The sequence below is a fragment of the Sciurus carolinensis genome, chromosome 1, assembly GCF_902686445.1.
Source record: "Sciurus carolinensis chromosome 1, mSciCar1.2, whole genome shotgun sequence".
NCBI lineage: Eukaryota > Metazoa > Chordata > Mammalia > Rodentia > Sciuridae > Sciurus > Sciurus carolinensis.
The window spans coordinates 98,250,611-98,278,607 of record NC_062213.1 but is presented as its reverse complement, the minus strand read 5'-3'; the positions used below and the strand labels follow the sequence as shown (position 1 = coordinate 98,278,607).

The 27,997-nt window shown below is 45.2% G+C and overlaps 1 protein-coding gene across 12 annotated transcripts; it reads right to left on the bottom strand.

The window, feature by feature from the left end:
* Positions 1–13: 13 nt before the first annotated feature.
* Pi4kb (phosphatidylinositol 4-kinase beta) lies at positions 14–27,989 on the bottom strand. Of its 12 annotated transcripts, XM_047546319.1 has the most exons (15): positions 27,590–27,989; positions 26,508–26,705; positions 21,027–21,174; positions 19,386–20,325; positions 14,310–14,354; positions 11,484–11,711; positions 10,307–10,534; positions 8,370–8,479; positions 7,534–7,638; positions 7,262–7,385; positions 6,296–6,561; positions 2,376–2,526; positions 1,986–2,106; positions 1,253–1,315; positions 14–882 (listed from the first exon to the last, which is right to left on the bottom strand). In XM_047546319.1, the coding sequence occupies exons 4-15, from the start codon at positions 20,295–20,297 to the stop codon at positions 701–703; spliced, it is 2,535 nt and encodes an 844-aa protein (XP_047402275.1). In that variant the 5' UTR covers positions 20,298–20,325; positions 21,027–21,174; positions 26,508–26,705; positions 27,590–27,989; the 3' UTR covers positions 14–700. The 12 variants fall into 12 exon arrangements, with proteins under 12 accessions (XP_047402275.1, XP_047402303.1, XP_047402285.1 ...); XM_047546347.1 differs by lacking the exon at positions 21,027–21,174; XM_047546329.1 differs by lacking the exon at positions 26,508–26,705.
* Between the last annotated feature and the right edge of the window lie 8 nt (positions 27,990–27,997).

The following is a 27,997-nucleotide window of genomic DNA, read 5'->3' as shown; positions in this document are numbered from 1 at the left end:
AATGACACAGATGGCTAACTAAGGACTTTATTTCAAACAAAAAATAATAAAAAATTGAGAGCTGTTTCCCTGGGTATGAGGAAGGGATCAGGGATAGGAATTCCCCATGGCTAGGCCAATACCCTCAGTAACTGGAGGGATTGTCATTCCCCTTCTCAACCCCTGATGGGGAACCTCAGCAAGTGCAGGACCCTAAGACAGAGCCCTCCTGTCAAGGGGAACTCAGGCAGGGGTCAGTCCCTGGGAGAATATAGAGTTGGGCAGCAGCATGGCCAAAGGCCAACCACAGGATCAAGTCCTAAGTACCAAGAACCTATTCTTCCCTCTTCCTGGGACCCAGAACAGATAAGGGGTAGCCTGTGGAAAGAACCTCTCAGATCCTGGTGAGGGGGAGAAAGGCCAGGTGCCCCTTGCATTCATCACCTGTTTTCTCTGGAGGGCTGTGAGTCCTGGAACCTGTCAGATGGTAGTACACAATGAGGGGCTGGAAGCCCCAGCAAGTCTGGACCCCATGGCCAGCTCCTCCCACCCTGGCAAGCTCTCACGGTTACCACATGATCCTTTATATTTCTTGCCTTCATTTCCCTCGGGTGGATGGTTGGGTAGGTGGGGTTTCCTGGTTTATGATTTCTCAGACAAGGGCTCTCCCAGGGGAAGGTACCCTGGATCCCCCCACCACTCAGGCCCAAGAAGGAGGGTGTCACATGATGCCATTGGTGAGGTATTGGAAGCCATCGTAGAGTTTAGTGGTGATAGACCGCATGCTGCCATCCACCATCTGCTCCACCAGCAGCTGGAGTTGCTCCTCAGTCATGCTCATGTGGAACCTCTCTTTGAGGTTGCGAATGGTACTGGAACCATGGAAGCAAGGAAGCTGAGAACCTGGAGGGAAGCAGTGGGGATTGAGGATCATGGATAGGAAGGAGGTATAGTAATAACAACCACAGGTACACAGGCAGGTATCCCTGAAGTGCCCCTTCCCTCCCAGAGATCTCTCAAGTTGTGGATTCAATTCTGTGCAGAGAAAAGGAACTGGTGGGAGGTCCTGTCTTGAGCTCATCTGCATCCCATGCTTCTAAGCCCCTCTGTAGGTGAGGGTATGTGGGCAGAGGATGGGAGAGGGCCATAGAAAGGGTTGAGGGAGCAGACTTTGGGGGTCCAAAAGGAAGGCCAGGAAGAAGCTTGGGATGGGCCCTGAGCTGGGCACACTTATCTGGTTGCAGCCTCTGCCTATGCTACGTCTGACACTCACAGATGACCTGAGCCACCGTCATCATGGGGCCAGATGGGGATGCTCCTGAGCAACGGCGACAACCTGTGGGGTAGGGGCAAGGGTGGGGAGGAGGAGACTGGCAGCTTAGATGTGGTATCCACCTGGAGCCTCGAGGAGGGGGATAAGGACTGGGGCCCAGGGGAATTCAGAGAGGAGGGGATACTCAGCAAAAGACTATGGACATCAAGGTAATGCGGAAGTAACATGGTAGAAGATAAAAGATGAGAGGAGAAATTCAGCTCAGAGCAGGATAGGTGAATAGTGGGAAAAGGAAGGTGGCCTGACATGGGGGAGCTGAGGTCAGGGCAAGCAGTTCAAAGTAGAATGGAGAGGAAAGTATGGTGGAAACTCCTGAGTAGGTAAAGAGAAGAACAATGGATAGAGGAGATTGAGAAACTCAGTTGTAAAGGGATAGAGACATTAGAAGGACCAGGAAGCTATAAATAGGGCTGTTTTTTCCCCTGAGGGTGCCAAGGACGTTCCTGCAGCCCCCTTCTTCCTCCCAGGCCCAGCTCTGCCAGGGTCAGAAGGAATGCCTGAAGGAGAAATGACACTGGACCAGAGCTGGAAACCAAGACCACCTCCCGCCGCCCCCTCAACCAATCTGAATCTTGAGGTGGGCTCAACTCCCTGAGAGTGCTAAGCTCTAGGGCCTTAACCTGAGTGGGAATGCTGAGGGTACCACCGGCCCCTGGCTTCTCCCCAGCCCCACCTTGCTGCATGATCTCCACGATCTGCACCACCTTATCCATGTGTTTCCGAGCAGCAATCAGCCCTTGCAGCATTAGCATCTTGTAGTAGTTGAACATGTCACCGTGCAGGCCACCCATCACCTGGGGAGGGAGAAGAGTGTGCACCACAGAATTATGGTAGGAGAGATCCCTGTCCTATGAGCTTTCCAGAACTACTACTTCCTTTCTCAGGGCAATCATGCCAAACTCCATTATTCCCTACTCCCATATAAGGCAGAAAGCTCCCAGGAAATCCTGCCTCACCCTGACTTACTGCCATTTCTGTTCTGTTCATCCCTAATCTGGGGGTGGTGGGGAGCCCATCAGCTCCCACTGCCATGGCAGAGAAAGAACAGTGACCCTGGAGGCACCTCTGCTTCCTGACTCACGTCCACAAACTCTGTGGTCAGCTTAAAGGCTGACGTCTCAAAGCCCAGGTTTCGGGGTGAACTGGACAGGATGAAGCCAAAGTCAATGTGGATGATGTGGCCTTCTGCATCCAAAAGGATGTTCCCATTATGTCTGAAGAAGAGGAAGAGAGGAGAGGAAGAGTCATATTAATGTTAAGTCTTACTGAGACCAAACTTTAAAATTGCAACCATTGGACACAGGACACAAGGCTGGGGCATCCCCTGCCATGTTTTTTGCTGCCTATAATTCTGGGTCCAATCTCCTAGGATCTAAAACTAGCAGTGAAAAGAAAGGAAGTCAAAAGAGAAAATCACTAACAAAAGCTGGTGTCTAAAATTGCTATTAACAGCTTAATAAAAATAGTTTAGGCAGGGTATGGTGGCACACGCATGTAATCCCAGTAGTGCAAGAGGTTGAGGCAGGAGGATCACAAGTTCAAAGCCAGCTTCAGCAACTTAGTAAGATCCTCTCTAAAAAATAAATTAAAAGGGCTGGAGATGTGACTCAATGGTTAAGCACCTCTGCGTTCAATCCCCAGTACAAAAAAAAAAAAAAAAAAAAAAAAGTTTAGGGTTATCCCAATTTCCCAGAAATTACACTTTTAGTGCTCAAACTGATCCCAATCTAGTAGAGAATCCAGAAGCAAGGAAAGAAGGTCTGTGAGGCTCTAGCCAGTTGACACAGAGGCCAAGTACTTTGTTGTGTAGTAAACCTCCACTCAACCAATTCACCTATTTTATTTGTAATCCCTGTTAGCTCACTGCAAGAATCAAGCCCCATCAGAGGGGAACAACAATCAGTGGCAAGTAGGCTCGGTGGAGTTCAAGTGTAGAATAGTGTGTGTGCTTCAAGCAGTTAAGTTTCAAATCACTTATTTAAAAAAACCTCAAAGGGTGTCAGGCACAACTAAATAAAATAAAGTTTAAAAAGCTGAAATTCTTTTTTTGGTTAATATTTTTTAGTTATAGATGGACACAATATCTTTATTTATTTTCATGTGGTGCTGAGGATTGAACCCAGTGCCTCACACGTGCAAGGCAAGGGCTCTGCCACTGAGCTACAACCCCAGCCCAAGCTGAAATTCCATATATATATATATAAAAAGGTGTCAGGCACACACAATCTCAGTGATTTAGGAGGTTGAAGCAGGAGGATCATAAGTTTGAGGCCAGCCTCAGCTAAGTAGCAAGATCCTGTCTCAAAATAAAAATGAAAAGGACTGGGGATAAGGTCATGGGTAAAAGCACCTCTGGGATCAATTCCCAGCACCAAAAAAATCCCAAGAGGCAAGTACTACAGGCCAGCTATAGGAGGGAAAAGAGTTAAAGGGAGATAAATCCCAGGTCTTTGTGATTCCCACTAGAATGGCCGGAAGAAAGAACAATTAACATGCTAAGCATGTGATGCCTAGCCTATTCAGCATAACCAACCTCTTCACTGTTAAAAGAAGCTTTGTTAGGCTAAGAGCTCATAGTCTGTCTGAGGGCCACCTTCTCTGGGTTGGTCTGACTGACCAAAGTAGGAAGGACCAAAAGGGAGAACAAGTCCCACCTGAGTCCTTCTCTGGAAAAGCAAAAAAGATTTAGCAGCACCTGCACAATTCTGAAAGCCAGAGAATTGTCTTACTCCCTTTACAGGTAAAGAAACAGCCCTGAGCAGTCAAGTAACTTACTAGCCTAAGGTCCCAAGGAATTTCTCTCCTATACTAACTACCAGAGTTGGTTCCAGGAGGAAAGCTGCTTGGAACTCATTTTGAAGTATAGATCTTAAAACCTGCTTCCAGATTGGGGACCCATTCATTGCTGCCACCTCTTTCCAGTGGCTGATTCCATTCATGGCTTCACTATATTCTTTTCTTTAAACAAACAAAAAACCTCTGGCAAGGTTGATTAAGAGAAAAACTGTGCATGCTTGCACTGATGTCAGAATCATCTGGATCAATGACAGCCAGTGTGCACACTGTAGTAGTTTCTGCATGTTGTGCCTAATTTAATATTATTGCCATGGTATTGATGGATACCAGTTTTGGTCAAGATGGTACAGTATTCTACTTCAGATTTCCTCAAAGCTGGGCAGCTGGTGAGGATGACCAATATGCTTTGCCTTGTCTGATCATCTTTAAACTCTGTTTGTACTCTGGCAAGTACCACTCTAAAAAAATTTTTTTTTGTAGATGGATACAATATCTTTATTTAATGTGTTTTTATATTTAATATTTATTTATTTATTTATTTATTTATTTATTTATTATGTGGTGCTGAGAATGGAACCCAGTGCCTTACATGTGCCAGTGCTTCACCACTGAGCTACAACCCCATCCCAAGTACCACTTTTCTTATAACAAGCTGGAGCCTAGAGTTGATCGACTTCAGTGATTTTTTTCATTTTCTTTGTTGCCACCATCTTCCTGCTTTAGGTGTGATATGGCCGCCATGAACAGCCCTGCATCTATTCTTTCTGAAGTTATTATGAACAGTTTACCAGCTGCCTGCTCTCACCCTCCTCCCCTGCTTTTAAAGGATACAATCTTTTTCCAAACATATCAGTTTCCTAAAGAAAAGCCCTGAGGTCTGACTATAGGCAGCTTCCCTGCCACCCATTTACTCAATGGTGGGACAGAACCCTAGGTTCTCTAGGCCATTGGTTCAAAATCCTGATGTTTCAAGGCACAGTCTAAAGCTTGCAACCAAGCTCCTTATAATGACATTCCCCAGCAGCTGTCAAAGTCAGAGCTTGTGTTGGTTCATTTGTAGGGTGGCAGGGCGGAATGAGCACATGTTCTAAAGGCTACCTAATCCTTACTTCCCTCATGAGGAACACTTGTCCAACAAGGTTTTCATCTGGTTTAAATGTAAGAATGTCAGGCTGTGGCAGGTCCTATGACGCTAGATTTCTGATAAACTGCTCTAGCTAATCTTAATAGGCCACTATGTCACCAGGAGCCCTGGCAGCATAGACCACTGCATTTCTTCCTCTATTCCCAGGGAGAGTTGCAACTCACAGAAGCATTCAGGGCATAGACCCCAAGTCACTGTCTGGAGACACTCTGAGAAGGCAGGTCCTAAGTGCTTGTGGCTAGGAGTTTCAACTTCATCTTTTCCATGTTCCTCATATCCACCTTCTCCTTTCTATTCTCACCCACTACCCCTATCCTCAGGCCAGGCCCTACTTCTCACTTTGCTGCTAAAGGGTCAGTTATGTCCACTCTTATCCACAGTGCCACAGGGCATTTACTAAACATAGACTAGATGATGACATTACTCTGCCTACAATATAAAACTCTTCAGCCTCATAATGAAGGCTCTCTTTTTTTGGGGGGTGGGAGGATACGAGGGATTGAACTTGGGGGCACTTGACCACTAAGCCACATCCCCAGCCCTATTTTGTATTTTATTTAGAGACAGAGGATCAATGAGTTGCTTAGTGCTTTGGTTTTGCTGAGGCTGGCTTTAAACTCTCCATCCTCCCGCCTCAGCCTCCTGAGCCGCTGGGATTACAGGCATGTGCCACGGTGCCTGGCTACAATGAAGGATCCTTTAATTTAGCCTCAACTTACCTGTTTGATGTCACTGCTCACTCAAGTTTTAATTCCCTTGAAATATTTTCTCACCTGGGACATATTTCCTCCACAGCTTTATCCACAGCTTCATTCTCCCTTATATTTTCAGTCCCTGCTCACTCAAACCCTGACTCCTCTCATACATAAATTCTTCATTCCTATGCTATTTTCACCCTAGCACTTGTGGGTCTGCTCCTTGGCTTAATATCACATGAATACATCTGTTTCTACTGAAAATACATTGTTTCAACTTAGAATTACATATGAAAGAACAGAGCAGACCCTGATGCAAGACTAGGATGAAGGGCAGAAGTCACACACCTGTCCTTGACTTGCAGCAGGTAGCAGACCAAACAGTAGCCAGCACAACTTTGCACAAAATTACGCTGGGCACTGAGGAAGGCCTCAGTGGTATAACTGCCATGCTCCTGTAGGAAGTAATCAAGTAGCGAGAGCTGGGACTGTTTCTTCACTTGGTGGATGGACACAGCATTGACCACTGGCTCAATCATGCCACTGTCTGCCGAAATCACAAGAATCTTGTATGGCTTGATCCAAAGGGGTACTCGTTCCTGTTCCCAAATGGACTGTGAGGAGACACAGAGGTATTAGGAGTCTCATCCTTCTCCAAACTAGGAGAGAAGGCTAAAATTCCTCTCTCCCAAACATCTCTCCTTGGTGGCCTTGACTTTGAGGCCATCAAGTAAGACTCACTGATCTACTGAGGACCAGGAAGTTTTGAAAGGAAATCTAGGGCCTGATAGAAAGAAAGCTATACTTAAAAGGTATATGGGAAAAGGTATCTTACAGGTACAAAGTTCAAGAAATGACAGAGAGAATAGGAAATATTACTGTCACCTTACAAGCAGGGAGAGTAGGAACTATAAATGTAAGTTCAAATAATAAGAAAAAAAAAACAGGAAAAATTTTAGGTCCAAAAAATCTCTAGAAAATAAAAATATTTACATAAATAACTGAATTAAAGAGGTGAAACTCTTTGCTGAGAACTAACCCAGGGGGCTCAGGGGATCAATATCTCAGCACACTATAACCTGCCCACCACAGACCATTTGGGAAATTCTGATTTAAAGGACAAACCCTAACTTTCAGGGGTCAGAACAGGGCAGGTGCAGTTCACCAAAATAGCCAACAGAGGCCGCTGTGGAGCTGCATTTTCCAACACCAACTTTAGCACCCTTGGGCTGGAAACTGGTCCCCAGGAAAGCTCCCTGCAGAACAACCTATGTGGTCCCTCAGGTGGCTATCTTTCTTCTTTCCTTTCCTTACCTGCAGTTGCTTCAGCACCTGGAAGGCCAGCAGCTCCTGCCGAAGGTCATCCCCACATTTGACAATGACTGACAGGAGCCGCCAATTGGGGAGATGGCCATAGGGAGAGCCTTCTCTGATCCTCCTGTAAAGAGAAAAAGAAAGGGTGTCGCAGGGTGATGCCAGGGTGAGGGTTCAAGACTGCCTGAAAGTTTGATGGAGTTTTTGAGGCTGATGGCCAATAAAGATGGTGCAGTGAGCACCAGCAATTGCCTTGAAACTGCCCTACTCACCGTACTTTTTCCTGCCAGGGCTCTTTGAGAGCAACTGCAGAAGGGTCTTCTGGGTCTCGCTTGAAGGCTGTGGGGGTGTGAGCCAGCTGTTCAGAAAGGCGCCGTCTAGCAGGAAGAAAATACATCATTTGCTTGGAGGAGTTACCCCAGAGCCTGATGCCCCTCTCTGTGCTAGCATTCTCTGCATAGTTCCTGAATTCTGGATATACAGAGAAGGAACCTAGACCAAGAGAGACTGACAGAAGGAAGCACAACTAGAAGCACTGTTCTGCTACCCTGGTAGTCTGGGATCATGTTAAAATGAATGGGGGCTGGGGTTGTAGCTCAGTGGTAGAGCACTTGCCTAACATGTATGAGACATACATTGATCCTCAGTACCACTTAAAAATAAATAAATAAAATAAAGGTATCTTGTCTATCTACAACTAAAAAAAAAAAAAAAAAGAATTCCTGGCTCTTCCCATTCCTCTACCCCAAGACTGACAGAATGAATGGGCCTGATCCCAGAATCTGCACTTCCAACAAGGTCTCCTCCTTCCCCTCTGACTGTGATGCATGTCACTATGACCCCACTTTGAGAAACACTGCTTGAATTCCTTTCTTGGCTGCTGTCACCTCCTTGGGATTCTCTTGAATTATAATTTTTTATAGTAACCTAAGCAGTGTCTTAACCTGCACCATCACTGCCTCAAGTTTGGTGATCTGAGGACAAGGACAGAATAAGGAGAGAAAAGGGAGAGATAGGCTGACAGCAGGTGCTAAAGAGAGGAAGGGGACAGAGATAGGCAATGTCTGGAAGAGGGATAAAAAATGAGTGCAAAGTGATCTGGTCATACCGGATATCCCCTGCTGCAATGAACACAGGCTCCTTGCTTTCCTGGCTGGTGATGCTATCCACAGAGAACTGGGAGATGTTGTCACAGCTGTTGGTGTGCACTTCAGGGAGCTGGGGAGAGCAGGGGAGCACTGGTCAGAAGTGCTAAGCATAGATCCCTCTCTTGCCTCCTGCTTGGTTGCCATTGCCATGGTGTGCTCGCCCCTCCCTTCCAGACTCCTCGAAAAAGTCTCTCTTACTTCTGTGTCACCCTGACTACTTGGACCCCAAGATGTCTTGATATTCACATGGGCCACGTAACAGTGTTTCTGAAAAAGTGAAATACCTGCATCAGAATTAAAACTGAGATGCCTGCTGAAACACAGATTACAAGGCCCCGACATCAATCTGAATTAGAATTGCTGGGGATGAAATCTGGAAATCTGAAATTTTAACAAGTTCTCCAGATTTTCAACACACTAATGTTTGCAAATCATTGCCATGATCCTCATGGAAACCTGAACTTTCAGACTGAGAGTCCCCTCATGGTTAGGGATGCATGTTCCCCTGAGGTTCAGAGCAGACTCTTTCAGACTAGATTCCTCTGACTTTTTCTTCATCTAAGTTACCCAATATAATCTTCTCCTTTCTCATTAGCTATAAAACACTCCACCAGACCTGAGGGTCCATATCAAGTCCCTCTCTCTTTGTACCAGAGCACTTCTCTACTCCATTTGTCTCCCAGTACACAATCCTTATGTATCTTTTTTTCTTTTGTGGCACTAGGGATTGAACCCAGGGGTCTTCCACCACTAAGCTACATACAAATATATATATATTTTAGTTGTAAATGGACACAATGGCTTTATTTTATTTACTTATTTTTATGTGGTGCTAAGGATCAAACTCAGAGTCTTACACATGCTAGGCAAGTGCTCTACCACTGAGCCACAACCCCAGCCCCACTAACATCCCTTTTTTAAAATTAAAAAAATATATATTTTTTGAGATGTCCTCTCACTAAGTTGCCAACACTGGCCATGAACTTGTGATCCTCCAGCATCAGCCTCCTGAGCCACTGGTATTACAGGTGTGTGCCACCACATTTTTTAAATGTCAGTCTCTAACTTTATAAGTTCAAAGACAAAGATTCTGTCTTTTTACAGAATGGTTCTACATAAAATCCTGCTCTTGCTCCTTATAATCCAAGAATAAAGTTTCTTTTCACAACTGACAGGACCCTAAGCCAACTCTCCAGTCTCATTCTTCACTGTTTATCACCTCACACCCACATATCCATAACTACACAAATTTTCTTTAGTTTTTATCATGAGCCAAGCTCTTTTATCTTCTAGTCTTTGTATGTACTTCCTCTGCCCAAGTGTTTTGTCCAGCTAATCCCTACCATGCTTCAGGCCTCAGCTGAGAGATTACTTCCTCCAGGAAACCTTTTGACTCCCACCCAAAGTCTGGAGTAAGCACCACCTCCACCACTGGTTGCTCTCATAACACCCTGTCCTCTGCACCACAACCTGGATCACATCTCACTATAACTACCTGCCTACTAGTCTTGTTCTTTCCCTTATTAGTTCATAAACTCCTTGCAGGTAGGGGCCAAATCTTGTTTACTAGCACACAACACTTAAGTCTGGAATGAAAGAATGTAGGACTTACTACTCTTGCTATCCTAAGACAACTTTATAGAGCAGGTGTTCAGTAAATATTATCATTAAATTTTCCTCATTACATTAACTTGAATTTCTTCCATGGAAGAATAAGCTCCACTTGAATACCATCCAGACCAGCTGCTCACAGCATTTCCCTCTTACTGCTCACTGCTCACGCCACATTTGGGCACATGCCTCACCTGCTGGGGGTATGTTATCTTGTCTCAAATATATTGAAGCTTGTGGAGAACAGGTGCTGTGCCCTAGTATTACCTCCTTGGAGCTCCCTCACCTCCACCTGCAGCTCGCCTATGTCATCCACCGACCAGGCTTCGTCGTCATTGTCATAGTTGGGCACAGTGCTGAAGCTGCCAGCCCGTTGCTCGTGGGTGATGCCACATTCAGGCAGGTTTTCTACAGACCGTGTGCTCCGAATTCGATTCTCAGGGATTCGGGCAGGGACACTGGTGGTGTCGAAGTTTTCACATTCAAGGACTTCCACGTAGATCAGGTAAGGAGCCTGATGTGAGGAGTGAGGACAGTATTCGCAGCTTACCTCCACCACTATCTTCCAAATCTCAACACTGTTAACACTGTGTTCTTCCCGTTTCCCTGCCTCGCCCCAACCTGCATTCAACAATCCCTTAATATTTTTAGGGCAGGAACTTGTCATATAATTACCTATATAAAGAATCTGGGTGAGAGAGCACACAAGTCTTTTAAATTTTTCAGTTGGGCTTCTCTAAGCTACAGCTTATAAGAGAAACCTAAAGGCCTCCATGGGCTTGTCCTAAAGACAGGGCCAAGGGAGCTGCTGTGGTGAAGACAGGCACTGTCCCAAGGAGAGTTCTGATCTTTTTTTTTTTTTTTTTTTTTTTTTTTTGGGTGTTGGGGATCGAACCCAGGGCCTTGTGCTTATAAGGCAAGCACTCTACCCACTGAGCTATCTCCCCAGCCCCCTGAGTTCTGATCTTTGATACTTCCTCTCAAAGAAGAATCTGAACCATGAGTACCAATTTCAATCCACAAAATCAGCTAATTTTCTCCAATATGAACTGGGCATCCTTCTCTCCTCCCTGCCCACTCTGATCAGAAAAGGTCTTAGAAACAAAATACTTTGCTACCATTGTGATTGCTGTATCCAGACAGCCTGAAGTTATAGGAGGGCTGGAGAAGAGCTACCAAAATGACTATAAGGAGTGGGTGGAGAGCAATTCTAAAATTCAGCAAGAGGTGAGCAGAAAACATCAGGCTTCTTTGATCCAGAAAAGCAAAGTCTAAGAAGCGGGACAGGAGGGCTCACAGGATCACTGCAGCACTGAAGTAAAATCGTGGTTGACAAGTGCAATTATAAACTATGAAAGGTGACAAGATGTTGTTAGGGGAATCCCTGTGCATACACACAAACTCTGAACAATCATGGGAGGAAAGTCAGATCAGGGTTAGGGTTTGGGCCACAGTCCACCTACCTTGTCCTTGGAGTTGAGGACAACAGCCTGTGTGTGAGGCACACGGACCACGTGGTGGTCAAAGCCAGCAGTGGGCAACCAGACTCGGGCAGGGAGCTTATGGTTGAGCAGGGAGAGCTCTGAGATCAGCCGCTGTGTTTTCTGCTCTTTGGTGGGGAGGGTGGCCAGTCGTTTGCCAATTGCCATTAGGGACTTGATGAATTCTCGCTCAGGGGCCAGTCGGACAGGCTAAAGGTGGGTGGGATGAAATAAAAGATGGTGAACAAACCATAGAAAAAAGTGGCCCACCCGCTCAATCTATCCTGGCCATATAGGCCAGGGACCCCAGCATTTGGAGAATCCTACGAAGAAAGCTATCTTTTGGCGATGGTAGGAGATTTTACCCCACCTGTCTCTGCTTGAACTGAGAACAGCCAGCACATTCCATTTCTATGTGCTACTTCTTGAAGGTATAGGGGGCCAGGAGTCCAGGTTATTGGGATGTACCCCTCCTTTTAGACTTGAGTCCCTCAAGTACTGTCTCAAGGTTTTAGGATAAATAGGCAGGGGACATCTGGAGGTCAGTCAGGGCCCCAGATAGAAGAGCTGCTTACATCAAGAAGTGCTTTACTCAAGAACAGAGCTGTGCCTCTCCCCATCTGGACCCTTTGGCTGGATCTCGGCTGTGGGGCTCTACCAAGGCCCACAGGCTAGGCAAGGGAGCTTGGAGGGGCTCTGCTGGGGCCCACAAGGGTAAGGAAGGGACCTTCAAGTCAATATTTCTCTTTTCAAAGTCATCCAAATGACTTCTGTTGCTTTCCATGGCATCCCCACACCCTGTTCACCCCACAATCTCTTACAAGGGATCAATGCCATGCAGGGAATGAGAAGAGGATGAGCAAATTTGCATTAATGAGGGCACAACAATAGGAAAAGAAAAAGCAGATGGAGGGGAGCTGGGGTTGTAGCTCAGTGGTAGAGCACTTGCCTAGCACGGGTGAGGCACTGAGTTTGATCCTCAGCACTAAATAAAAATAAGTAAATAAAATAAAGGTATCGTGTCCATCTACAACTTAAAAGAAAAAAAAAAAGCAGAGGAAGGGAGGTGTGTGTAGGTGGATAGAGAAAGTAATAGCTCTTTTTTTATGTCCTCAAAGATGGCCCTGAAGGCCTGTCTTTAGTGATTGCTCCCTGGATCCTCTTCCCCTACCTCTCAGCAACTAGGTTTCCCATATTAGTACCCTGCTGTGAGCTTGGTTCCTCATGCTGAGCACATTAGTCATCCCCATAAAGGGCAAAGTAGTCTGGGGAGTAAGGTGGGATGGGGAAAAAGATGAACTTCAGCTGCACATAAAGAAGGGCTCTGTTCCCAGTCTAAGTTCTTCTACTATAAGGTACATTTTATTAAGATAGCCACCCAATTCCCCAGTCCAGCTCTCCTCAGCTAGATAAGGACAATATCTCCTCCTCTTATAGGGAACGGTATTTCACTCACCAGGTTTTTCTCTCCCTTTCTGAGTGTGTCTTGCTTAGTTTCCTGATTGAGAATTTCTACCCTTACTCCCTCACACTGCAAAAAAAGAGCTTCTTTTGAAAACTGGGCCGTATTGGGTATGCCTGTGCATGTGCAACAGCCAGGGTACATTTCTTAGCCTCTACCCCATGATGGGAGGAGGTGGGCTGGCTTGCGGCACCACATGGTAACGTAACAGGATACTGAAGTCGGACAGGAATGCTTTAGGGGCAAGGTTAAAAAGAGACAGAAGGAAGACAAGAAAGTTGGGTTTCTATGGCCCCTAGAAATATTCTGGGGGCTTAATAGAGAAAGAAAAGAAGAAGTCTGAAGACTCACTCCTTCATCCTGATCCCCTAAACCATCCACTCAGGTGGCAAGTGGTCACTGACCCAAGGATTCTCCACCTGACCAATTTAAAGTCATCTCAGATTAGAAAAAGCAGGATTCCTTCCCATCCTAAAATCACATTTGAGTTGGGGGCCCCTAAGTTACATGAGCAAATTTGACCCCAGTCCTCCTGAGAGAGGCTCTGCCACATGGGAGGAGATAGGAATCATGGTTGAAAGGGGATTGGCACAGAACATAGAAAACTGATTGGGTAGACAAATAGAAAATAAAATGTAAAAAAATCATCCAAACTCCCAGAGGGTCCAGCATTTCCTCTCACGTCTTTGCCCAGCAACAAGGTCCAAGACCCTGTGGGACCAGAGGGTCAGGGGTTAGTCCAGAGGGAACAAGAAAGGAGAATGGGGATTAAGGAACATCCTGGGCAGTGAGCTGGGAAAAGGGAAGAATTCCGACCTGGAAGAAAGGTGGTTGAAATTAAAAAAGAAAAGCGCAGCTATGGGGAGGTAAAACTTTCCTTTAGGCCAAGTCCTGTTTGCTTTAGGAGTTGACTCACCCAGCACGGGGCCTAGCATTTAGAATGCTGAATAAATATTTGATGGTCTGGATGGCAGAAGCCATGGGGAAAGGGTTCTGGGTGGGAGAAATGGGATCCTGAGGTTTCTGTCAAGCAGTTCTTGGCTGTAATCCAGAAGTAAATTCTACCTCTCTCCCAGCTGTTTGCTCCAGAGACCCAGGAGCTAGGGATAGACGAGCACAGTATTCCAGTTGTCTCTGAGAGAAGCAACTGAGCTTATCTTAGTCTGGGCTCTGGGCATTGGCAGCAAAAGTCAGAGACTTCTTCAGGTCTGAGAGGGAGAAGTTCCAGCAATTAAAGGGGCCTTTGAACTCCAGTCTTGGCCTGGGGGGCTCTGAAGACTTGGGACGGAGAGGAAATGCGGCCATGGGGGGAGCCTGCCACCCAGTCCCAGCCTGGCCCCACTTACGGAACTGAATGAATTATCAATACTCTCGGTGCTGGAGGAGAACTCCTGGGAAAGGGCCAGAGGGCAAAGGGACAAAGAGGGGGCAGGGAGGGAAGGGAGAGAGACAAAGGCAAAGAATTTAGCTCCAACCTGGATCATAACTGCTCCTCTTGTGCAGCTCTACCTTTCTGCTTTAATGAACAAGAGACAACCCAGAAATGCCACTTGCCCAGATTCTAGACACTTGTGGGAGACACTAGAAGGCCAGCTCAGAACTTGAGGTCAGAAGGGCTGAAGAAACAAGGCAGTGTGTGTTTTTCACTATATTCCTTTTTATTTTTTATTTTTTTGGTGGGGGAAGGGTGGTATTGGGGACTTAACCTAGGGGTGCTTTACCACTGAGCTACATCCCTGTCCCTTTTTATTCTGAGACAGGGTCTCACTAAGCTGCCAAGGCTGACCTCAACTTGTGATCCTCCTGCCTCTGCCTCCTAGGAACTGGGTTTTTAAGTGTGCATCACTGCACCCAACTTGTTCCCTTCTATTCTTGCCTGAATGAATCTTTCTCTTTTTATTTATTTTTTCTTTTTTTGATACCTGGGATTGAACCTAGGGGCACTGAACTACTAAGCTACATCCCCAGACCTTGTATTTTTCATTTTGAGACAGGGTCTCAATAAGTTGCTTAGGGCCTCACTAAATTGCTGATGATGCCTTTGAACTTGTGATCCTCCCGCCTCAGCCTCCTGATTACTGGGATTATAGGTGTGCACGACTGCATCTGCCTGAATTAATCTTTTTTTTAGGATAAAAGCCTAAAGCTGGGTCCCCAGGTGAGAAATTGCACTGCCAACTTTCCCTGATGTTTCTCTCTACCCATGTACATGTTCTCAACTGCCCCCTTCTCTGTGGGGATCCCCAAAGAGACTGGATTCGATACACTGCATGACCTCCACACTGGAAACCCCATGTTTCTCCAGCTTCTTGGAAATCTCAGGGAATGTGTGTATGTACCTCCTCTTCAATCAGAATCATTATTACCCTGGGAAGTCTAATAACAACTTTGAACCCAAAGTCATCCCAGACTCGTGAACCTGAAATCTCTGGGCTGGAGGCTGGTGGAAGTGGAGGACAAGTGAGTCTATTATCAAATGTCTTTAGGCTTATTATCAGGTTATTGCACTTGACACTCAATATATTACAAATTTTTGACTCAAGTTCGAGAGTTAGGTACTAGTGAAATCCATCTGAGAAAGCTGATTAGCTGGGACAGTACCTGTCTGAGTTCTAGTTAGGGGGAATAATCTAAACATCTCCCCATTCCTGTGTCTTATTGCTGTCTATGAACAAAACAGTGGACAGGAATGGTGGTCAAACTCTCATTCCGCAGTTCAGATACACAGAGTTTTCTTGGGTTCTATTCAACAAGGTCTACCAAGGCAAGGAGCAGGTGGCACACCGTGTGCAAACATGCAAGTGGGGAGGGGCCTGGACTTAGGAGGCAAAATCCTGGGAGCTCTCAGGGTAGGAGGGCGTGGACATGGAGCTTTTCTACTCTGCAATTAGCATTTCAGGCATTGACTTAACTCCACAACTTAGTTCTACTCTAGCAGGAGATCCTATGGGCAGGTCTTGCCTTGAAGAAGACTTTAAGGGAGAAGTCACACTTGGACACGCTCCCCTGAGGCCACAACTCTTCCACTGTGGTAAAAGCGGGAGGGAGAATTGAGGCAGTGAGAATGCCAGAATGGCTCAATTTCTACCCATGAACTGGCTGGGGAAGGGACAGCAGGCAGGATACTGGTTCCATGAACACTCCAGCTGATTCTCTCACAGACAGGTCCCAACAGACTCATTAATAGCCTTGGGGGAAGGGAGGTATATCATGACCTGCTTTCTTCCTACTCCTGGGCTTGAGTCATTCACACTGAGTCAGTTCCAGGGAGTAAAGCTCAGGCCAAGAAGCTGACATCACATCTATCAGGCTGGAAGGCCCACTGGGCTTCCAGTATGACAACCAGCAAATTTCTGTGTACAAAGGTTGCAGTCCTGAAAAGACGAAGCTGATCTACTTAGAGTGTCATTATGTAGGACCGGGTAGGGGTTAGGGTTAGTACCCAAATCACTCTCTGCTCTATGTGCCTCACTCTATGCCAGAATATTTAACGTTTGATCACAAATGGGAAGGAAATCTGTCTGAGCAGGGTTCACTGAGGAGGTTAATAAAAACTGCTTTGAAGGGGTGGGTTTGGTGGGAGATGGGAGAATTGTGTGCTAGAGTTCTCTGTGAGGAGTATAAAGAATTCCTCATAAAGAGAGAATGGAACCTTCAGTGAGATCTGGGCAAAGAGCTCTGCAAGGAGACCACAGACAGGAGAAAACTAGAGCTTCCTCCCTGAGACACCACCTCACCCTCTGGCACTTCTTTATTAAAGGAGATGGGATTAAATCCAAAAATCAAAAGGAAAGCATTGCTGAGCACAGTGGCACACACCTGTAATCCCAGCAATTTGGGAGGCTGAGGCAGGAGAATCACAAATTCAAAGTCAATCCCAGCAAGGTCCTAAGTTACTGAGACCCTGTCACAAAACAAAAAATAAAAAAGGCCTGGGAATGGACCTCAGTGCTAAAGCATCCCTCCCTAGATTAAATCCCCAGTACAAAAAAAAAAAAAGGAAAGCAGAGACTGGGAGCAGAGTGTCAGGGCCCATGTAGAGATTCTCCTTCTAGAATGTCTCTGGGCAGCACTTAGAAAATTCTGTGCTTCATTTCAGTAAGGTGTCTACTTCCTGCTTATGCACAGACAACAACTTTCAAGAATCACAAACTAAGCAGTTTCCTTAGATACTGGGGTGTTCATATAATCTATAATTCCTAGAGGAAAAAACGGCATTTTATCCTCTACTCTTTGCTGACTTTTGAACAGGGCTTTGCATGGTGTACAAGATTAGTAACTAGTTGTTGAATAATTGAAAGTTGCATGACAGGGGAGGAGGAAGAATAGAAGAAGGAAAATAATTTTCCTTGGTATCTGGGGAACAAAGGTCTTGATAGACATATCCTCAAAATATCAAAAGGGTTAGAAGAAACCCCTGTGCTGAAGACTTGCCCAATGCTTAGAAACCTAGCAATATTTACATTTATGTTCTCTCTTTCTTGCTCTCATATTTCCTAAGGAGTCACAGTAAATAGGTGTCTCATTCTGCCAGCATCAGATAATGATAACCCAGGAGAGCCTGGGAACATGTTATCTCCTTCCTTTCCTGGATCTAGTAACCCAAGCTAAGAAGCCAGGTTAGGAAGAATGGCAGCTGGAGAACCCCCCTAGAGATTTAAGCACTCACAGAATACCTGCCTTTCAGAGCCATCCATCATTTTAGAGCAGAAGTTAGATGCAAGGAAGAAGGACTCAGGACCAGTGCAGGGGACAAGCCTTAAGGCTTCAGTTTTTTCTGGTCCTAAGATGAGGACCATAAAATGGATACAGAAAAAAGCCAAGACTGACAAGAGGTACCAACGAATTCATTTCTGCTGCTCATACCCATACTACCACAGGATGGACCCCAAGAAGAGGCAGCTCTCAAACCCTTCATGTCCTTAGTTTCACCAGAATCTAGATGATTCTTCTTGCTCTGCAACAACCTTCCTTCATGGACCCTGAATTCTGCTGCCAAGCTCAAGCAAAAATGAAAATGGTTCATTCTGGCCTGAGAATAGTTTGGGCTTTGTCTGTGTACAGATGTGGAAGTATAGGAGGCCACAGCACAGGCCCTTCTTCCCCAATGGCCTCTGAAGCTGAGACCTGAGGAAGAAGATGCTGAGCAATAACCAAGGCAGCTCAGCAGAGTGATTATGAGCACAAGCTGTGATTTGGGTCCTGGTCTGACATTCACCAGTTGAGACATTAGGCAAATCATTCAATCTCTCTAAGCCTTAGTCTCTTCACTGGTAAAATAATATATGTCTGTTAGGGTGGTTGTGAGGATTAAATGTAAAAAATCTGACATTATGCCTGCTACATAAGTACTCAATAAATGTTAGCACTTTTAGCTTTACTATTATTAAATTATCTTGATAAAATACCACATTTTTAGAGACAGCAGACTCTGTAGTCTCCCCTCCTTCTTGCTTTTCTCTTCCCTGATCACTGCAACCTCCCACTACTTGAAAGAAACCCCATTGTATTGAAAATGTGGGTGGGTTATGCTCCACAGAGGCAGATGCCAGGACCATGGCCATACACATTTTCCAACAGTGCAAATTCCTCATTTTTTTCCTCCCTTCTTTTCTAGGCTGGGCTGGCAGCCAGAATGGGAGCCCAGCCAATGGCAAATCAGAGAGGAAGACTGGGGCACCATTGTCTAGCTGGGACACCAGGTCACTGAACTTGGTTGTCCACTGGGCAACTTTCCCTTGTTATCTGTCCAGATGTGGAATGAAGGGTGACTATATCCTACTGATGTGCTCATCTCCTCCTGTTCTGTAGTGCACATCCCCAACTGCTACTGGGGCTTCCTCTTCTTCCAAGGAAAGTCAGAGAAGAGAACATTCTGCAAATGCCTCAGTGATTCAGAACAAAACTTATTCTATGTTCTCAATAAAAAACAGGATCTTCAGGGGTGGGGGAGAGGGATTATGAAAAGAAGTGACCAGGAGAATGAAGCTGATGTTCTATTTAACACCTCCCTCCCCCAGCACACACAAAGGCCACAGCCCCTTTTCCTTCCCTATGAGTGCTGCTCTGAGAGGCTCTGGTAGCACTTCAGGTCTCAAGTCAGGGTGGAGAGGGTCTTTACCAGTGAATATGTAGTTAATGGAATAGCAGTACAGTTTAGTAAAGACAACTCTGGACAGTTAGGAGCCTTGCTATTAGCTATATGACCTGAGGCAAGTCACTTAATCTCTGAGTTCCTCTGTAAAATGAGTCATTTGGAATACATGAATTCTAAGACCTTTTTCCATTCTAACATTCCATGCTTTTATCAGTGAAATGAAACAGATGGAAGGACAGAAAGGACAGAGTTACCCTATATAAGACATCCTGTCTCCATGCAACCCTCTGCCAACTCGCCTTTCTGTACCTCCCCACAATTTTACCTCATCCTCATTCTCCACTTTAGGGTTGCTAGCTGTTCGTTTCAGGTTGCTGCTGAGACTTATGCTGGCGGTGGCATCTGACTTAGAGCGCTGGTGAGTCCTTTTGGAGGGAGACAGCCCTGTATCAGGGGCTGGACTCAAGGAGGGAAGTTCCCTCTTTCGGTGAGCTGGCTTCAGCTCATCTGAGAGGATCAGCTTCCGTAACTTGGTCCCACGGGAGTGTCGTTGAGTGGAAATGTGCATGTCTGAAGAGTAAGCCCCAAGCAACAGGGCACACTGGAGGGAAAAGTTAATGCTCTGGCGGCAACGGTGGACGATATAGGGCTTAATGGCATCACCCACATCCTCATCCATGTGGATGTACATGTTAAGCAACTGGGGCAGATAGAAGTCCACATCCTCATTGCGAAAGCAGAAGAGCCGGTTGCCAATATAGGCTTGCACTCCAGGTTCCTTGGAGTTATACAAGTATGAAATAGCCATAGAGATGTCAAATAGTTTTGACTCAAACAGTCTCAGCAGCCAAGATTGTTTGGCCGAGTTGTTCTGCCGCCGCCTTCTTGCTCCTTTGGTTGTGCTTGAGGTCACAGTAGCCCCCATCTCATCTTCCTCCTCTCTGATCTGGGAAGATGGGTCATCTAGGCAACGGATCTCACTGTCCACACCATCCCCATTGACCAATTCCAGTGGGGTGCCTCTACTAGAGACGGCCATGCCTCCATGCAAAAGCTTGACTTTCTCCAGCACCTCCTGGCAGGCCTTCTGGGCTACCTCAGGGTCAATCACTGATAGTTCCCCGACTCCCTCTGTGATGACGCTTAGCAAGGAGCCCCCATTATTCCCTGGAGGGCCAGGAGGAGTAGGCTCGGAAGTTGGATTCAGGGGGGCAGGTTCCACTACCGTGTCTCCCATGGCTACAGTCAGACTTCAAGCTTCCAAGCTACAGGAGGGAGGGAGAAAGGAAAAGAAAGTGAGACATATACACACTGGTTAGTGGTGCCATTCTCAGGTCTTCCCTTCACCATGAAACCTTCCCAGGCACCTCGTCTATCTGTCTTCCTGGACTCCTTCAAAATCATCTTCAAAATCATCTTCAAAACAGTCATCTCCCAGGAAGCTTTCCTTCACTATCTCCACTTCTGATCACTGTGTTGTTCCTCATTCCTTCTGCACTTAGTTACTCAGCTTAGCCTCACTTCTTAGCCTGTACTTGTGAAATGTTGCTTTATATGTGTTGTGTTCACACAGGCTTACAAATTCCTCAGGTAAACTGGGTAGCAATTTGAGCCTTACTCCTTGTTCTTAATTCTCCCAATGTTTTTCTATCCTCTTCCTCTTCTTGTGTCCCTCTTCAAATGCTGCAATTACCTTTTTCTTCCCCTCTTTAAATTGTATTTCCTTACACATATGACAGACCACACATGGGTCCTATGCATCTCTATTTAGTGTTAAAGTCTTGATGTATTTTTCCAGTTACAGATACTTTCTTACCTTCCCTTTTAGACTCAAAGCTCCCAGGAAATAAGGGCCAGCAAATACCATGCCAGGCTTCATTTAGAAGAAAACAGCTCTAAAACAACCATCATCAACCCTGCTGAAGCTGTGCCATTTCTTTGCTCATCTGAGTTCATAACATCATACCCTTTCTCCAGCACTGTGGCAGCTGAAGTACAGTGGAAAGAACCCTGGGCTTGGAGGCAAACAGGCTGGGGTTCAAATTCTCACTCTGCCTTTATGAGATGTACAAACTTATGTAAGTCACGTATCTTCTGAGTTTCAGTTTCCTCAACTGCAAATTGGGGGAAAAAAAACAAAAACTTACTTCTCATTGTTGCCATGTGGAAGAAATAAATTAATGTGTATGAAAGGTTCTAGCACAGTCCTTGGCACATGGTAGTACTCAATAAATGACAGTTGAATCTTAACCACCTGAAAGGTTAGTAAATAATGTGTGTGTCTTTGCACATATATTATTTTTGTAGGAAAAGTGAATTAGAATATTAGTTGTTTAAAACTCTTCTAAGACATTTATGATAGCCTTCTCCTACCCCAACACTACTTTCCCCACTATTATACATATACACCAAGAATTGGAGGGCTGACTATAAGAAGGAATAAGAAATTAGGTTGGGACTCATGGGTCTAGAACTTCTAAAGAACAGAGAAGAAAAGAAATTGTAACTAAGATTGGTTAGAGAATACCACTGACAAAGCTACTACGTTCCAAGAGAAATTCTTCAGAGATTCACCAAATCCAGACCAAGAGAATCAATGCAGAACTGAAGGAAATTTTGTCAGATCGACCTGTCTCTAGAATCTGGCTCTAGCCAACAATGAATTCAGAATCCTCTTTGCAAAAATGCAAATAGGCTGAAACTAAGACATACTTAAGAGCACAAACAAGAGGGAAGTAGCTTTTGTAGAGCTGCAATGCAGGTAATTTCCTAATGACATCATTTTTGATCCTATGAGCCTGGGTACCTGTACTTTGGGTGGGTGGAAAAAAGGTGCTCAGCATATAGATTCTCTAGGCATTCGGGGATGCCCTATTTTCGACCACCATGTTCCAGGGCCTTTTATTGCACCTCTGAAATGTTAAGTGTCAAGGTTGCTTTCATCTGCCCAGTATCATACAATCCAGTTTCCTGAAGTTTTGTAGAAAGACAGATGGGGAACTCTTCTGTTCTCAGAGATCAACAAAAAAGGCTACTTTCATTCATCATTCTTCCAAGTCTGTCATGCAAGTCTGTCTTTCAAGTCTGTATTTAATTTCCCTGATGCAGTTTGAGTTTAGTATTGGTAAGAAGGTAGCAACTTTTTCACTATGCCCTCTCCCCAAATTAGGCAGTGCCCTGAGTTGTAGAACCAGCATGGTTGCCTATGTGGATCTGTCTCTACTTGCAACGATTGGTTGCACAGGAATAATAATAAGAAAGAAGCTTTACTCATTCCCTGCTAAACCTTTGTAGGGCACTCTCATCAGAGGGTCAGTTTAATTCAGTCCTTTTTCAGATCTGCTTAAGAGACTTGCATGGTGGCCTCAATCACACTGTACAAATAACTCTTCTTCTTAATATGTCTATGATTGGTGCATGCATCCCTTTTTCTCTAGAGACTTTCAAGTCACTAAAAGCTCCTAAAGTCCCCTTTTCTAATTTTTAGAAAATTAGGTGCTGGGAATTGAATGTAGGGCCTTGTGCATGCGAGGCAAGCGCTCTACCAACTGAGCTATATCCCTAGCACTCCCTTTTCTAAACTTTAAAGGGCAGCTGGGAATGTAGCTTTGTTACAGAACACTTGCCTGGCATGAACAAGGCCCTGGGTTCAAATCTTAGCTCAGCAAAAACAACGAACAAACAAAACCCCAAACTTTCAAGGGAAATGAGGTTAACAGATTTGGTCACATACAGTGTCTTAGACCTAAGAAATTAAGCAGATTCCTGCTCCAATTAATTACTACTGGGATTACTACTGGCATAGGAAAGCAGGTAAGAATACAATCACCTCTTTTATCCCATAACAAAAGAAGAAAAATTCCTAGGGCTCAGCTAGGACTTTCCCAGTGAACAGATTCCTCTATCCTCCTTTCCTCCCCAGGGAACCAATGATGTCAAAAGGTACAAGAAAATCAGACTCCTGTCCTATATAAGCAGCTCTGCCACTAGAAACCAGCAAACTGGACCTGGGCCTCTCCTGGATCTCAGGAACTCAGGGACTGCCTGCACCTGAAGCAAGTCATGGGAAAGGAATGTTGGAGGGAAACAGGATTAGATTATTTTGACAATATAGACAATAAAAATAGGAAAAGGATTGTCCAAAACCTAAATCCAGATATGGTCCTCAATATAAATTTATTCATTTTCAAATACAAAGAAAATATGCCCTTAATGGCTAATCATTTAAAGAAAAATCAAAGGACTAGAATGCAAAAGAAAAGGAAGAACAAGTCCTATATTTATACCAGAAGCCTAAACTTTCCTTTTAACTAGACTACAAGGGAAAAAGAGGAGGCCTCCTCTGCTCCAGCCTGGCAGGCAGTTCCTAGGAAATGTGGGTGGGAGAGGTGGGAGCACTAACAATTAATTGGGCTACACAGCTCCCATCTGGGCAAAGTAGGGGAATCAAAGTTGAGCATACAGGGTTGTTACAAGTTAGGGCAAGGCAGGGAAGAGCAGTGGCTGAAGAGGATAGAGAAGGTGTACACATGTGTTCTAATGGACCATGGGATTGAGAAGTTAAGCATGTCTGCAAAGGAGTCTGGTTTTCGGTATTTCTTTTTTTTTTTTTTTTTTTTTTTTTGGACTGAGGACTGACACAGGAACACTTTATCACTAAACTACTACTATTTTTATTTTAATTCAAACAGGGTTTCACTGAGTCGCTGAGGCTAGCCTAGAAGTTGTAATTTTCCTGCCTCAGCCGCCCAGGTCACTGGGATTACAGGTATGTGCCTCAGCACTGGGAGCTGCCAAGGATTCTGGAGGCGATGATCACTTAACCTGGCTCTTGCTTCCTATCACCTCAAAATATTACAGGCAAACAACCATTCACTGGCCTCCTATAAGGGACTTACTAGATTGGTCTCTGGAAGGACAGGATGGTAAGGAGACCCAAATCAATCCCTCACCCAGCTAATCACAATCCCCCTGGTCAACTTTTTTTCCATGAACCAGATAACTATGGATTGGTTCATATCAATCCTGATGTCACAGAATGGCCTTTAAGAGATCATTTGATCTAGTACTCTGCCTTTAAGCAGGCAGGCAAACTCAATTTCCCTTTCCAAAAGATCCTTTAAGATGAATCATGAAAGGTGGAACAAAGGGTAAAGGAACCAATATTTTCATCCTATAAGGTGGATAATTAAGAGAGACTCAGTTAATGGAAAGAGGGCTGGGGGGTGTAGCTCAGTGGCAGAACATTTGCCTTACATGAGGAAGGTCCTATATTTGATTCCTAGCACCATGGGGAAAAAAAATAATGGAAAAGAAAGGTTCAAATATATTATTTAAAATGTTAAACAAGAGTCAAATAGAAGAAATAAAAATAATGGCATAATTACATGAACAAGAGGTATAAATCCTCTAAGGTTAAAACCTCTTTTGCAGTAATTTATGAGTCAAGAAACAGGCACAAGCATGTTATTTAAAGCTATGGTGATAAGTTTCAGAACTAAACACCAAGATAACTAAAGAAGTTTAATTCCAAGGGAGCAGGAGTAGGGATGAAGGGAAGTGGACTATGAAGGGAAGTTTGTGGTTTTCATCACAAACTCTTATAGTACCATTGGATTTATTACCATGTGCATGCATTCCTTTAAAAATAATTTTTTAAAAATAGGTTGCTCTTCCACCTATTCATATCACCCTAGGCTCCCTATTCTGGTGTTGAGAAGTTCCTTATGTCTTAAGGTACAACTCAAATTTTTCTTCTTCTTCTTCTTTTTTTTTTGTGGTACTGGGGAGATTGAAGCCAGGATTGCTCTATCACTGAGCTATACCCAGACTCTTTTAAAATTTTATTTTGGGACAGTCTTGCAAAGTTACTGAAGTTGGCCTTGAACTTGTGATCCTCCTGCCCTAGCCTTTCTAATAGCTGGGATTACAGACATGCACCACCATTCCCAGTTCAAACCTTCCTTTAAGGAGGTTTCAATTCCTCTTTCCTCTTTGATCTCAAAGGTAAAGGTAGAGAACAAGCACTCTATTTTCCCTATAGAAAACTCAGGACTAAGAAGACGAGTGTGTTCATGCCCCACCAGGAACCAGGTGAATGCTAACCCAAGGCTGTAGAGGGTGATGGCATCAGGGGAGAGGGCATTCCCAAGCTACAGCAAGGGAATAGGGAGGGCAGTGGTCTCAAGGTAGTTAAGTAAATATTGAATCAGGTTGAGAACTCTGTGCAGGGCCATGGAGCAGGTATAAGCAGATTCCAGCCAGACAGCCCAAGCCAGCTCTGGGAGCCCCTGATAAAACAGAGAGATGGCAAAGAAAGCAACCTGTATGCTCACCTTTCTCTGAACTGTTTCTCCTCCTCATTCCAAGACCTAAATACACTTGGACTAGGCTCTCTCTTGTCCCATACCAATTATTGAAACCTCTTCCCCAAAATCAAAGAATCTCAACTGGTTCCTTTGATGGTGTTCAGAAAACATGCTCTCATGAAGTGTGGACCCATCTGAGAATGAAGCAGGGAAACCTGGGGAAATATGATTTCTGGTTGAGTGTGCTTCCAAGGAGTGAGGTTTCTCTTAAAAAGGGATTATAAACAGACTACACTCTGGCTAACTACAAGGGATAAATGGAGAAGTGGGATGAGATGGCCTAACTACTTCCAAATGGGCCTAGAGCCAGAAGATGAATGTAACTTCATGTGCCCTCCTCACTATTACAGGTCAAGAGAAAGACATGGCATACAAGGCAGCAACTAGTTCCCTAAGTAACAGCTCACTTCAAGTTCTCTTTCCAAAGTCAGCTTCCTCAAAGGACTTTTCCATAAACACACTTTCTTTCTTCCCATAGAATCTGGAATTATGGGTCAAGTAAGATAGGAACAGGGTGTGTGATCAGCGACTTAATGCACTGGGGGGAAAAGCAAGGCAGATAAAACACATGTCAGAAGCTTGTGTTTCAAACTGACACTCATGGACTACAAAGATCCAACAGAAAGATTGAGGTGAAGAAAAATTCTCAGGATGACAAAACCACTACTAATAAATACCTTTGTCTCAGAACCCAGAAAGTTTTGTCAACAGATAAGTTTAATTCTTCCCCCAACCCACATCCTACTATTATTAACCTGTAACCACACTGATGCCTGTAGAGTGGGCCATTTCCTCAAAAAGACCATTCTGGAAGTCAAGTGAGTAAGTCACATGCTGAACCCGGGAGTTCTGATTCTAAATGTACAAGCTTTTCCATTGTCTCATCCTCCTTTTCCCAGTTATCCCCCAACCCCACCCCAGGCCTGAACTCTTATGAAATCAACCAAAACTATTCTAGTAAGCCAAAGTCAGGAAACTGATTCCTCTTAAATCTGGATTGGGGTGGGAAGAAACTCTATTCTGTGATCCGTTTAACGCAAGCCCCAAAATAAATAATCCAAAACAAAATTTCTCACAACCTCATTCAGTTTCCATGCAGGCCTGTTCATCCCTCCTAGTGGCTGCTCCTGAGTAGTCAACAAAGTGTAATCTGATAGGGACTTCTTCAAAACTTGCTCCATCCTTCAGAAACACCCTTCTGTTCAGAAAAGCCTGAGACAGCTGAGGCTCCCCCTCCTCCCAATACATTTTCTTCTTAGTTCAAGGTTTAGCTGATCCTGAAATAAGTGGTACGTGGAGATAAAGAGTGTGACAGAGAACACATAAAGAGGACAGGGAAAACAGAACCAAATGACACAAGGATCAGCAAAATCCTTCAAACAAGAGGGAGGTGTCAAAGTTGGAAATCCTTAATGGGAAGGGGTGCTGTCAGTTCTCTCTCCTACAGGAACAAACCTGCAGAGGGCTGGGGGATTGAGAAGGGGGAAAGGGAAGGTAAAAACAGCTTGAGGGACCAAAAAACATCTTAAATAAAAAGGGCGAGGACTAAGGTAAAAGTAGAATGTAAACGGTACTTTGGGAATGATGACGAAGGCCTGAGATCCCTTACGGAGAGGGGAATAGGCAAATTTTGGAAACTAGGTGATGGTGAGGTAATGGAATCAGAAATGGCAGAGGAAGAGAGGGATACAATCTTTAGCTCAGGAAAATAGGAACTCTGTGCTGAGGTTGCACAGACCATGAAGGAGGGGGTAAAATAAGAAAAAGGATAAAGGCGGGGTCCATGAGAAGGTCTGGGGTAGAAGCACAGACGATGAGGAAGAACAAACCAGGATAGAAATATGGAAGGGGTCTTATGTGAAAAGGGCTCATGGCTTTAAAAAAATATTTCGAGACGGAGGCAATAGGGGTAAGAAGGGGGGAGGGAATCCCCAGGGCAGAGGGAGGAGCTAAACAGAAAAGGAAGCCAAAAAGCAGAGAAAAACCCCAGGCTTGAGAGGAAAAGGTGGAGAAGAAACTCGGGGTGCAGCTGCCACCGAGAGAGCAGTTTAGTAGTCGAACCCAGGTAGGGGGAGGCTGTGCGGGGCAGGGTGGGGTGGGAAAGGGATACCCCCCCACACCAAAAAGAGCAAAGGTGACTCTTCGGGAAGAAGTCGCTTACCTCCGGAGGACCCCCGCGGAGGGAGTGCAGGCGGTCGGGGTCGGATTGCCGACACCGCCGCCTCAGCAGCAGCGGCAGCTCCTGGGTTCCATTGGCCGCCTGCGCTTCCCTGACAGCGGCCGCGGCGGCTGCACCAGGCCCCGGCTGCGGGGCTGCCCGCAGCGCTGCCTGAAGGGGCCTTCACTCTGCCTCAAGTTGGACAGGGCCGCAATACCAGAACCAACCAACCAACAAACAAACAAACAACTCCCCAGCCGGTCTCGATGTAAGATTCTTCTCCTGAGCCCAAGTCCTTCTCCCAGTATTTGCTTTCCTGCTTCCCCGACGCTCAGGACCCTACAGATCCTATAGTAATCTAAGGAGTCGGATGAGTTGCCTGGAACATGCCTGTTCAGAAAAATAAAAGGG

Excerpts from the sequence above, each read along its gene's own strand:
- Pi4kb (XM_047546319.1), bottom strand. The coding sequence starts at position 20,297 with ATGGGAGACACGGTAGTGGAACCTGCCCCCCTGAATCCAACTTCCGAG. Across the intron at positions 14,355-19,385 it reads AAGTGGAGAATGAGGATGAG|GAGTTCTCCTCCAGCACCGA; the intron begins GTAAAATTGTGG and ends GCCCTTTCCCAG. Across the intron at positions 2,107-2,375 it reads ACGTGAGTCAGGAAGCAGAG|GTGATGGGTGGCCTGCACGG; the intron begins GTGCCTCCAGGG and ends CTCCCTCCCCAG.